The following is a 12,900-nucleotide window of genomic DNA, read 5'->3' as shown; positions in this document are numbered from 1 at the left end:
TATTTGTTATATATACATTTGGGTACAGGGACCAGTTCTCTTATAATCTATTCTCTTCCTCCCTAATACCTTTCTCAGGAGTAAGATGAGACCTCACCAGTCAGCAGTGGGGGATGAGATATTGAGGGCTCCAGGATGAGGATGGGTTGTAGGTGGGATGCCAAAGTACTCCCTGCCTCGGATTCTAAGCCTGAGGGGAGGAAGAGGGGACCATGCGGGCTCCCCAGAACAGGTCCCCGAGACCCCAAAGCAGGATGAATCCTTCGGTCACCATCAGCCTGGGAAAGAAGCAGAGGGTGAACTGGAGGAGGCTAGCTAAGGAGAACTGAGTTATAGGGTAAGAATAAAGAAGATTGGATTGGGTGGAGGTAGAATGAGGGAAAGACTTAGATGAAGAAAGAAGGAAGAAACAAATGCCAAGTAAGAGTTAGAAAGAGGCTTGGGGGTTTGGAGTAGAGAGGAAGTACCCTGGCCACTTACCCTAGTGGTGGCAGGCAGGCCCAGGGTGATTTCGGGAAGTGTAGACACCGTTGACAAGGCAAATGGGGCAAGTGAACTTTCCTGGAGTCGAAGTCGTTGGGCTAAAAGTTCCTACGATAGGAAGCAGGAGGAGAGGTCACACACAACTCTTAGATTTTTTCCCAAATGAAACCATTCTCTCTAGGATCTGTACCCTAAATTCCCAAGGGTGCCAAGTTGAGTTCCAAAAGCTTGAAAGTATTCCAGTGGCCCTCCCTAGGTCCCATGAGCATTGCTTGGCAAATAGTATTTGATAAGGATGGGGTATTTACCTCTGAGCCCACAGCAGGTATAGGACCATGTTCACTGTCATTGGGGGAGCTGCAACCTGAAACAGGAGTGCTGCTACTGCTAGGGGATGAATCTGGAATATTGGGAAAAAGGAAAGATGTACAAAGATGAGGAACAGGGTCTAGTTCTGCTAAGCCCTCAACATTCTCTTCCCTCATTCTTCCTCTCCAAGAACAGATTTTTCATTCATCATTCTCTGCGGAGCCCCAACCCCAAAGTTAGTCCAGCAAATAGAATTCATTTGCTTAATCAAACTGCCCTTTCTTTGAAGTCAGTTATCACCTCCCACTGCTACCCACATGGAACTTTGACCCTGGTGCCTGGCCTGTTTGGAAAGGTCCCCCTCTCTTCCCTAAATCCCCCTCACCCCCAAGGGGCTCGGTTGGACGTCGACGAAGGCTGGGAGGAGCACTCTCTTTGCGGAGCAGTGGATTCTTCCTCAGCTCCAAAGACTTCTTGGGCTTGTAACGTAGCTTCAGGTTGGGCTCTGAGACTGTAGAGAGTACTAGAGTCACCTCCCTGCCTCCCTGCCACTGACCCTCCAAGGGGTGTCCCTCCCCTCATGTTTTCTTCCCTCTCAGATCTGTCCTTATATCCCCTGATATGAGTTAATTTTTCCCATATTTTCTCTCACAGTCCCCTCCACCTCTGTCCCCTCTCCCCTTCCCCTCCCCTTGTCTCCCCAACTCACCTGTCTTACGAAGGGGAAAGTGTTCTGGAGAGTCACTGAGCAAGCTGGGGACCATGGGCAGGAAACTGTTCAGCATGGTGGAGGGTGTTCCTTCTGTTTCTAGAGACCCCAGGGTTCTGTGGAGAAGATGTTCAAACTATTCCACAAGAGCTGGGACCCTAATGTCTGGCGCAGCCTTTCATGTAATTAAATCTATCTAGGTACCAAGGCTACAGTTTTTGAGGCAGATAGCTAGAGCTGGGCTGTGTGTTAGGAAAACCTGAATTCACATCTGGTTGAGTCACTTAGTTTCTACATCCATAAAATGAGGATAACTAATAGAACCTATCTCCCAGTTGTTGTGATGGTCAAATAGAATAATAGTTGTACAGTGCTTAGCACAGTGTCTGACCCACTATATAAATATTAGCTTTTATTATCCCAGAAGGACATCAATGAGTTTTAGTAATTTTTTGTGTCATTTCATAGGACCATAGTATTTAAGGCTAGAAAAGAACCCAGATATCATTTAAACCAAGTAATCATTTGACACATGAGGAAACTGAGACCCAGTGGAAAAAAGCTGTTCAAGGTTACATCAGTGGCCAAGTCAGGATTTGAACACAGGCTCTCTAACTATCAATCTAATGGGCTTTCTTCCGTTTCAGTCAATCCCCTCAGTTTTCATAAGCAAAGGAACCGAAATCTGGAGCTGACTTGTCCAAGCTCACAGAGGTCATAAGTAGAAGAACCAGGATTCAAATTTGGTCCTCAGATTCTGTCAGCATCCTTTTCATTCTACCCCACTGCTTCTCTGGACAGGCAGGAACTCAGTTACCCTCACACTGATCACTTATAGGCTTCCAAGGGCAGTATTGTAATCATAAATGACCTCTGCTTCAGTCTTTCCTTTCTCTAAATCACACTCTCTTAGAGATCATGCTCTTCTACAGCAAAGATATTTTTTGTTCAATAAATTCCAGTGACTCCCATTAGTATCTCTAGAATCAAATACAATCTTTTCAGTTTGACATTTAAAACCCTTTACAATCTGGCTCCAACCTACTTCTTCAGGTTTTTATACATATTCTGTACTCTGTGGTTCAGCCAAATAGTCCTTGTCCTTACATATAATGTTATACTTCCATGCCTTTGCATATGCTATCGCCTTTGTTTGAAATGCCCTTCCTCCTCTCTTTAGCTTTTAGTTTCCTTCAAACCCTACCATGAGGCCTTTTATTATCCTCTAGTGGTGCTCCCTTCCCAATTACTTCATATTTATTTGTATATATTTATAAGTGTACATGTTTCTTCTAATAGAAAGCAAGCAGATCCTTGAAGGCAGAGACTAATTGTTTAGCAACATTCCTGGCACACAGAAATCACTTTAAAAATTCTCACTGATCAATTAATCAATGGATGGAAGAGGAGTTCAGTGCACTATTATCTAGCATTTTGGAGACTTTAAGGCTCTTGGATCAGGTGGTCAGACCAATGGAGCATGGATTATTCTGGCCACTGAAGATTACTTGCCCTAAGTATTGTGAAACATGTGTGTATTGAAGAGGATTTTAAAGGAGGGGGATTTTGTGGATAGTGGGCTGCTGTTGGATTTGTGTTAGGTATGTATGTGTGAGAAGGCAATTGTGTTTTTTTTTTGTGGGATGGTTGGTGTCAGAGAGCTTGAGGGAGGTGAGGGAATGGAGGGAGCTGATTTATGTGTGCTTTTGGGGTCATAGCTTTTATGTTAGAAAGTAGGGTGTTAATGTACATGAGTGAGAGGAGAGGAGGAAAGAACTCACCTGAAGGGGATGCTGGAATGGGTAGTTCTTTCCAATGCTGCCTGCTGCTTCTTTAGAATGACTTCAGCCAATTTCTGTTTCACGGCATGGCTGGCTACAGCACCTGGAAGTAGGGGAAATTAGAGGGTTGGAAGGAGTAAGTGGATGGGTCCTCACAAATTCTCTGTCCAGTGCCCAGATTAAGTCCTTAGCACTGGATGTACCAGGAACTCTTTCCCCATCCCCTAGGCCTTTCTGCTTTTCTTCTCTGTTGAAGCCAGCAAACAAAGTTATACCACACATACATGATTAAGGCCAGATAAATTGCTGTGTTGGAGCTGACAGTTATAGAGAAGACCAGAGAATATACAACACTTCCTTCTATCCCCATTCCCCCTCCTTCCCCTTGCCTCCTACTTCCCACCAACAAGGTGGACAACTAGTGAAAGCCAACCAGCCCTGGTGCTTGACCCAAAATGAGTCAGGGGCAACTGGGGGTGAAAACCAAGGAGATGAGATCTCCTTTATTTACTCCGTTTGCTCTTGTCCTTGTGGAGAAGTTGCCTCAGCTCCTGCTCTTGATGGCCTCCTGGTGCCTCTTGCACTGGAGTCTCCAGGGAGAGCTGGGGATAGAGTGATGAAGAAAGATCAGGAGAGTAAAGGGGATAAGGGGCTGAGCAGTGGAAGCTTGAGTCTGGGGAGACACCAGTGAGGGAGACACTTAGGGACTAATGTATGGGTGTATGGCGTAGATTTAGGGATGTATCTAAAGTCCTGGGAGAGACTTACCTGAATGTGTTTTACCTGTTGATGCTGGAGACCAGCAAGAAAGAGCTGATGGTGCAGATGCTGAGAGCGCTGAAGGGCCAGCAGAGTTGGTTCTGATACAGGCTCCACAGGGGGCCTCTGTCCCACCCGAAGGTCCATGGGCTGGAGCTGAGGAACTGGCAGCCCAGGACAGATGGTGGAACTGGCTGAGGACACAAATTGGAAACCTGGAAGCATTGCACAAAGGAGCCGGAGACCTACCCTGATCACCTTTCCTGCCCATCTCATCCATACACCATGGCTTACAACTGAGGCTCTCTTTACAGGGGATAGCCAGTAAGCTTTGGAATCATTGAACGAGTCCCTTTGGCCCTCTGTTTTAGCCCTCAGCTCCTTAATCCCCTTAATCCTTCCTTTACCTATGACCAATCCTGCTTTCTCTAGAATTCAAGGATCTCTTCCCAGTAGAAATAGATTTTAAATGGACTAAATATCAAGTTAACAGTCTGTTATGAACTCATTCAACTCCTCCACCAACATGGTAGGACCTAGACTACTCTTGGACCTTGCTTTCCCCATATGCTAAATAGAAAGAACCTGCATGAGAAGAGGCTAAATGGCTGGTACCTCCAAATTACGGTTCTTTAGGCTTCTAACTCCTGGTTACTGGGGGCAATTTTAGCCATGGAAATGAATTGTTCAGTTCATTTGGGTTTATGCTAATGTAGAGCCTGCATCCTCCAGTGCCCTCTGTACCCAATGGCACAGCAGGGACTACAGGCACAGCTGCTTCTTTCTGGAGTGTCCTCCCCACCCACAGTCAGGCCAGTCCCTCCATGGGGCTGGGAACCCTGCCAAGGTTTTGGATGAAAATGGCTATTTATAGCCAGCTCCCAGAGCAGGTTCCACCAAGCACAGCCGGTCCCTTCAGTCAGAGAAACTCAGGGTGGGGAGGAGGGAGGGAAGGAAAGAAGGAGGGAAGGTTATAGAAGGTGGAGGGTAGTGCTTGTCCTACCTGGTAACACAACAGAGCTGAAGAAATCTTCCAAAAGAGGGGGCTTTTATCTTTTTAAACATTGTAAATTAAAAAAAAAATCTAGGGGAACATTCCTGATGTAGGGAGCTCCTTTAAAAGGGACTTCCTCTAGCATAGCAGATTAGTACTTTTCCAGACAATTTTTAATCACAGAGAAGTGCCTGGGGCAATGGCAGGCTAAGTGAATTACCCTCAGGTAATTCCTGACAGTGCTCACAGAACCTCCTGCCGGACTGCATGGCAAAAAGTTTTCCATTGAAATGGATGTCAAATGTTCCAAAGCTGAGATTCCTTAAAGGAGGGCACACAACAAGAAGCCATGCTGCCAGGTGTTAATGGAAAGGTGTGGAATAGTGATGAAGGACCCTAGTTTATGATCCAGGAAACTAGAGTTCTAGTCCTGACTCTTTTACTAACTAGCCATGTGACCTCAGAGGAGTCATGAGATTATAGAGATTATATCTCTGTGTACCTCAGTATCCCTATCTATAAAATAAGAGGTTTGGATTAGATCAGAAGTACCTAACCTTTTTGGTTGGACCTGGAGAAACCTATGTATGCTTTTTCATAATAATATTTTTAAATATTGAAGAATTATGACAATAAAAATGCTATTCCTCTCCTCCATTTCAGGTTCACATATTCTCTGATACTTTCTAGTTATGTCATGCAAGTTACTTAACCTTTTTGTACTTCAGTTTCCCCATTTGTAAAATGGGGGTATTAATAAAGGGAAGGCAGTGAAAGGAATAACTCTTTTTAAGGACCTGCCATGTGCCAGGTACTGTACTATGTATTTTAAAATATTATAGTAATGAACTAATAATAACATTAGCAATAATAGCACCCTATTTGTGAAGATCAAATGAATTAATGTAGTGTGCCAAGTCATACTTTGCGGACCTTAAAACACTATCTACATCAATACAAATTTATACCAACTGACACTCAGCTAGAGGGCTTTTCAAGTGGGAGGGTTGCTGCCTAGGTGCTTGAGAATCCCTCTCAAAGGAACCCTCCACAGTCTATGCTTATTGCTCTCCTACAGAAACTCTCTGTTCCAGTCAAACAAGTTTATTCGCTATCCTTACAGCACTCCATGCATCTATCTGGCTTCATGCTTGTGTTCACATAGTTCCTCTTACCTAGACTGTCCTCTTTACACTTTGCCATTTATCTTTACTCTATCCATTCTTCAAGGTCCAACTCAGGGTTCTTCTCCTTCATGATGTCTTACCAGATCTATATCATTTATTCTCTGGACCAATTATCTGGCATTTTCCCAATCTTCCTCACTAATTTCAAAATTCTTCCTCCCATAGCATCTAAAATGGTGTCATATGTATACTAGGAGAGTGGTTTTCCTTGTTACATTTTGTAGTAGGAGTCAGGCTGATATGTACCTCCTTTTGCTTTTCTCTCCCTGCAACTCCTGCACATCTCAGTCTCTCTCTGTCCCCTACCTCTTCTTCTTCTAGATCTTAGATACACTTGGTTCTTTCTTCAGATGAGCCCTCTACCTTCATGTCCTAACTTATCTAACATAGGATGGATTTGGAAGTGGGAAGGATTGGGGGCATGATGGATGGGTCACTGACCAAGATTTCAGGTAGCTACTGGAGGTGGGTAGGTAGAAGTAGATATGGGAGATATGGGAGTATGAGATTAAAGTTATAGTGGAAAGCTCAAAGACTTTTAGTTTTTCAGACTTTCAGTGGACCTGAAGCTGGAAGGCCTGAGTTGGAGTGCTAGTTCTATTGCTGGATACTGGGTAATCTTGGGCAAATGGTCTTTCTAAGCTTCAATTTATTCATCTATAAACTGGGGATAATAATACTCACTCTTCCTTTTTTACAGGGTTATTGTGAAAATCAAATCAGATAATGTATGTGAAAACGATTTAATGCATATATGTGTATATATGCATATATAAAAATAAAACACACTGAATAATATTTGGCTCTAATCCCTCCCAGTCTAACCGACCAGCAAAAAAAAAAAAAAAAAAAAAAGGAACCCTAGGGTTTCAAGGAAGTTGTAGAGCAGGAGGTGGGGAATGGCAAGACATGGACAAACTGTACATAACCTCCTACACAAGGATTAAGCCTAAATAACAGAGCATAGACAGTATTCTTCTCCTTACCTCTCTATCCTGTCTCCTTAATAGATTCAATAAAGATAAAAAGAGGACCTGTCTTCTTCCTTCATTTTAAGCTCCCTTGAATCAGGGATGAGATCTAGGACTTTTAATTCTTTCTCATGAAACAAACTAACTTTTCTCCCTATTCACCTGAAGCTTAGAATTCCACCCCTACATTTTCATTCTATTTTCCTTAAAGGTTTATCTCTTCTTTTCTTGTCCCTCATTTTCCTATTCTTCCTGTGCCCTGCCTGTAGTACGCCTTCAATTCCCCAACCTTGAGGTCCAGCTCTTACCTGTGCCAGGGGGACTGGGATACTGGGGGCCAGGGCTCACCTGGGTCCCATCTGCAAAAAAAGAAAGATGAGGGAGGAAGGTGCAGTGAATAAAGTAAAATTAAGGAGAGACAGGGCAGAATAAAAAAAAAAAAGAAAATACCAATACTGGGGGATCTCTGAGGCTTTCTATTTCCTCAACCTCACATCAGCCTGAACTGTTACAAACCTGGAGTCTTGATCATCAAATATAGATGTTGGCTGAGAGCATGTTTCTCAGCCCTCTTTCCTATCCAGCCAAATGAGATTCACAGACAGAAGATCATAAAATCTAGACCTGGAAAAGCCCATAGAGATGAACTATCCCAGGGATTCTTTTCCTGGGGTTCCATGAATTTTTAAAAAATGTTTTTGATAATCTCATTTTGATATAATTGATTCCCTTTGTAAGTAATCTGTATATTTTATATTATACAATTAAAATATCACTATGACACCCAACTCTTTGACATTGTTAAATGGTTCAACATCAAAAACTGATAATTTTTATTAGTAGAAATATCATTAAAGAAGTATTACAATCTGTTTTATCACTGCACCCTAAAGACCTTGGGGCTTTTCCATCTGACAAGCAGTGGAAATTTTACCTATATGTTGCCTCCCTCATTAAAAAGTGAGTTCCCTGAGAGTAGTGACTATCTTGCTTTTCTATTTGCATCCCAGTACTTAGAACAGTGTTTTGCACATAGTAATCACTTCATAATTGCTTTATTCACTCATTCATTCATTTTCACTCATTTATTTATTCATCTGTCATTCATAAGATTCATGAAGCTACCAGTGAGGTCTATGACATAGAAAACCCTAATTTATTTTAATCCCCTCTTTTTATGAAGAAGAAATCAAAGATAGGAACAGAAATGATTTGCCCAACAATATGCCAGTAGGAAATAGTAGAGGTGAGATTCCTACCCAGGTACTTTGACCACAAATCTAAATACTCTTTCTATCTATTCTGCTTTCCATCATGTATCTGCCTAGTCTAAAGTTGCTTCATGAAAACATTCTGACAGTTTCCTTCCTATAATCTCTAAATCCTTATATTATCCCTTCCCTGAGACAGCCATTGTTCATCAGGGTGATGATGAGAGGCTCCCTTCTGTAGTCTGAATGTGAGAAACAGAAAGGACCCAGAAAAGAGAATGCTGGAGAAGTTTGAGACTAATAATTAGTATTAGCATAGTACATGGCATATGTTAAGTACTTAATAAATGCTTTACCTGAAGACCCAGAGAACTATTATTCACCCAACCCTGCAATTTCATTGCTTCAGGAAACACCCAAATGTTTACCAATGCAAACACTTTCTCAGTTATGTAGCGTCTTGGAGAATTTCCAGAGACTTGTCCAATAGTCATAGTCTCAGTATGTGTCAGAGATGGAACTTGAATTCAAATCTTCTTGACTCTGAGGCTGGTCTTTTATCATTATTTTACCTCTCAAGCTAACAATAATACTTTATATTTGTATGATATTTAATTATTAAAAAATATTAGTGCTCTATTCTCATAAGATTTACACTTTGGGTAGATATTATAAGTATTACCTTTATTTTACAGATGAGGAAACTGAGATTGAAATATTAGATTTCATCAAGGTCATACAGCAAATAAGTGACAAAGTCAAGTTTGAATCTTAAGCCCAGAATTCTGGGTCTGGAGGAAAAGGCTGAAGTGAAAATGCCAGTCAGTAGTGGAAGTCAGAGAATTAAGCCCTAGAAAAACTGGAGATGAGTGAGAGAATATATGGGATCTAGGAGAAGGGAAGTGAGATTTAAGTGGCAGGGCAGGCTATAAGTTGAGATACTGGGGAGAGGACCCTTAAACTAGGGCTACCTCTTACTTATTTTCCTATTCCCCTTTCTACTTCGTTGCTGCAAAGATAGTCCCTTCCTGGCACAGCTTTCCTAAGCTGTTGGACCCAACCACTTCATCTTTGTGCTTGGAATCTATATGGCCCTCAAGTTAGAACATGGTCCAAAAGTCATTCAGAAATGGCATCTGAAACCTCTTCTGGAGAAAGGAAACGAGACAGTTAAGAAAGAATGAGGCAGAGGCAAAAGTCTGTGTGCTTGGGGAAGATACTGGAGGGAAAAAGAGCCAAAGCCAGTGAAAGAACGTAAGGAAAAGGGCAGGGATACCCAGTGTGATAAGAACGATCTATCTAAGCCCCACTTCTAACTGTAATCTTAAATTCAGCCCTAAGGCTGGAGTCTAAAGAAAAGTTATCAGGCTGAAGTTCTGAGGCTGCTTGGAGAGGTGCCAGTTTCAAAATTCTTTGACCAGAATGAGTAGATGTTGGTAACTCTTGCCTTCCCCAGAATACCTAGAGAAAGGATGAGAAAGGTAGGAGAGGTCAGTGGGACTCAGGAAGGAGTGAGAAGGAATGGTACCTAGGTGAACACACCGAAGAATGGTGCCTAGGTGAACATACTGAACTAGTTAGTGCTACTTTGTTCTGGTTTCTCTTTTAACAGCAGCTGTTTCCAAAGACTGAGATCAGAGAACTCTCATACAACTTAAGGGGTGGAGAGGGCAGGACATAAGAGGGTATAGAACTATACTTATTCATTGTCTCCTCTCTCTCATTCCCCCCAATTTGTTCAGCTTCCAAATTACACCAAAGCAGTCCTGACTTAGTATTTTAACTCATAACTTCTAGGGCTGTCCTTATTCTAACCTATCTATTCTTCAAAGCTCAACTCAAGTATCAGCTCCTCTTTGTAACCTTCTTTAACCACTCTATTGATTTCTATTTTCTGACTTCCTTAACTTCCAAGAATCTTGATGACTTTTCATAGAACCACATACTATGAGTTTGGACACTTAACTTTGCATTGGTGTTGTGCTCTTTTTAATCCACTCTTTTTGTCTTCCTATCTAAATTTAAAGTTTCCCTCAGACTGTATTCTACTATCTCCATATTTCCTAAAGTTCCTACCACAGTGTAGGGCCATTGCAGATGACCAATAGTTATTTGTTCAACTGATAAACACACTCCTTCCTAGCCACCTGCCCTATCATCAGAATGGTTCTTTAGAAGTTGGCATTTTCTTTTATAATCTGAGCAGATACCCCTCCCCATGTGAGAATTCTTTTTCCATTCTGGGACCAATAAGACCTTCATTTTTTCCAAATAAATTCTACCCTATCACCTCTCCAGAGAAGATGAGGTAAAGGCCCATGACCCTCCAAGATTTTTGAAAGACAAGCTAAATCAAATCAACACCCATTTATAAGTCAGTCTCCTTAGCTTTAACTCTATGAAGCATACTCAGTCACCAATCAATCTCTTTTAGCCACTCTTCTACTTTGTCCCATCCCAATCACCTTAGGTCAGTGGATGTTACCACCTTTAATGCCCTTGAATTCAGCCAGATTTCCTTAAGCTTTTGCTTAGGCCTGGTAACCTCACACATTAAGCCCCATACTTTCTTTCCAGGGAGGAAAAGAATCAATGGCTCTAAACTCTGAAGGGTTTGTTACTGGGCTTGAAAAGGATGTTTTCTGAAGACCTAGGTTATAAAAAATGCTCAAAAAAGCTTGATGTTATGGCAACTAGAGCTGCTTTTCTGAAAGCAATTCCTGGTGAAATCATTTGGCATCTCTCAATGCTATGCTTAGCTAGGAAGCCTGAAGCCATATGGGGCAGAAAGGGAACCCTGGCAGACACCTTTTTCCCTTTGTCACACAGGGGAGAAACAAAGGCCTAGAATGGAAAAACAACCCATTTAAGGTTTTGAAGTACAAAACAGAACTAGAACATAAACACTGATTCTTAGTCTGGTGTTGGATTTGGGAACCTTGCCCTTTTAACATTTTCAAAGAACTGTTTTACCTGCAGTTAGAAAGAATTAAAAACAATGAGCAAAGAGGGAGGAAATGGGACTACCCAGGGGATTAGAAAAATGGAAGTAGTAGGTTGAGGGTGAGATGAGGCAGAATAAAGAGTGAGGAATGACCTGCCCAACTAATCATAGTGGTTTGTGGAAGAAAACTCTTCTATATTCAAGGATCTTTCCTTTCAGCTTCTTTTTATAGAGTCCCAAAGATGGACCTCATTTTGCCTTTCTGGAGAAATGGAACTTGAAAAGTGTTGAGGTGGTACCCATTGAAATACCTTATCTGTCCTCTAATTGGAGTACATGGCTACAATGGGCTAGACAGCCTTAGGAACTTACATCTCATCTTGCCCTGATAGATTCAACCATAAATTATAGTAGTGCCCCAAATGACAGCAAGTAATCGCAGCAGCTACAAGTTTACCAACCCCAGTCCCTTCAACCTTTGTCATTATACTATTCTCCAGCTCCTGATTTATGGTTCAAGCTTGTGGCCTTAGCCTCATTTACTCAGCATTTCAGAAGTAAAGAAAGCCGCTACAGAAAACCAAACACTATGTTGACAGTAACAACAGTCAGTGAGCTTCAAAAAGTTGCTTGAGCTCTCAGTCTTGCCTGATTGTGTTCCTCACCAGACACATCACTGGCTGCATTGTATGGAGCATATCAAACTAATAGTACAGTTTCTATCCTAGATCCCAAACTTCTAAATCAATCATACCTTCCTTTTTCAGCCAACCTGAGGGAAAGAGCAGGGGCGCCTCTGGATCACAGAAGTGCTGCCCCAGTAACCAAGTGAGGGTAAAGAAAACAGACCTCAAAGGCAAGAGTTCTACATCTTTGATTGAATACCCCTTCCATCCCTCTTTAAGCTTATTTCCATTTTTGATTGGAAGGGGAGGTCTAAGAAGTGAGAATAGTCATGAGAATTAAGAGCCAGAAGGGAATCCTTTCCCTGAATTCATTCCTCCTCATTTTATGTATGCAGAAACTTGAGGCCCAGAGAAATTAAGTACTCAAGGTGATACAGATGGTGACAAGTGGAATTTAACCACACCTGATTTCTAATGCAGTTTTCTTTTCTGTTGGGTCATATTTGCTCAGTAATATTTCCCTGCATAGGAAGAAAGCAAGCAATCTTAGGCACGAGCTGATTTCAAGACAGATTCAGAAATCCTGCCTCACAAGTGTGACAGTAAAACAGGAAATTTAGGGATAGTCTGGTAAAAAGGGAGCTATTCTTCCTGCAACAGGGCATAGGGTGGGAAAAGAGTCTAGCAAAGAAATAGATAATAACCTCTAGAAGGCTTTGTCTTTCATGGGGAAAGTTTGTTAATATTTGGACCTAGGATTTTTACTTCTTGCTATACAATCTTCTAAACTCTAAGGGCCAGGAGCTATTATTATCACATAAAACCTGGTCACTATTAATAGCTATTTGCCTACTTCTTCTACCATCTGAATCACTCTCTCTGACTGAATTTCTTTCCATCTCTGGTTCTGACTCTATGTATCCCTC

General features: G+C 41.9%; 1 protein-coding gene across 5 annotated transcripts in view; it reads right to left on the bottom strand.

Moving 5' to 3' along the window:
* HDAC7 (histone deacetylase 7) overlaps positions 1-12,900 on the bottom strand; it is a 45,809-nt gene that overhangs the window by 17,807 nt on the left and 15,102 nt on the right. For 3 of the 5 annotated variants that reach the window (XM_051961115.1, XM_051961112.1, XM_051961113.1), the window contains 9 exons: positions 7,502-7,552; positions 4,051-4,235; positions 3,794-3,884; positions 3,283-3,385; positions 1,502-1,617; positions 1,178-1,303; positions 792-883; positions 481-591; positions 98-278 (listed from right to left, as the gene is read on the bottom strand). In XM_051961115.1, the coding sequence (XP_051817075.1) occupies positions 98-278; positions 481-591; positions 792-883; positions 1,178-1,303; positions 1,502-1,617; positions 3,283-3,385; positions 3,794-3,884; positions 4,051-4,235; positions 7,502-7,552 (1,056 nt within the window). The remainder of the gene's footprint in view (positions 1-97; positions 279-480; positions 592-791; positions 884-1,177; positions 1,304-1,501; positions 1,618-3,282; positions 3,386-3,793; positions 3,885-4,050; positions 4,236-7,501; positions 7,553-12,900) is intronic. The other 2 variants (XM_051961114.1, XM_051961116.1) reach the window with 2 other exon arrangements.

This window comes from Antechinus flavipes, chromosome 5, assembly GCF_016432865.1.
Source record: "Antechinus flavipes isolate AdamAnt ecotype Samford, QLD, Australia chromosome 5, AdamAnt_v2, whole genome shotgun sequence".
Classification (NCBI taxonomy): domain Eukaryota; kingdom Metazoa; phylum Chordata; class Mammalia; order Dasyuromorphia; family Dasyuridae; genus Antechinus; species Antechinus flavipes.
Note: the sequence above shows the minus strand (reverse complement) of the source record. Positions and strands in the feature narration are given on the sequence as shown.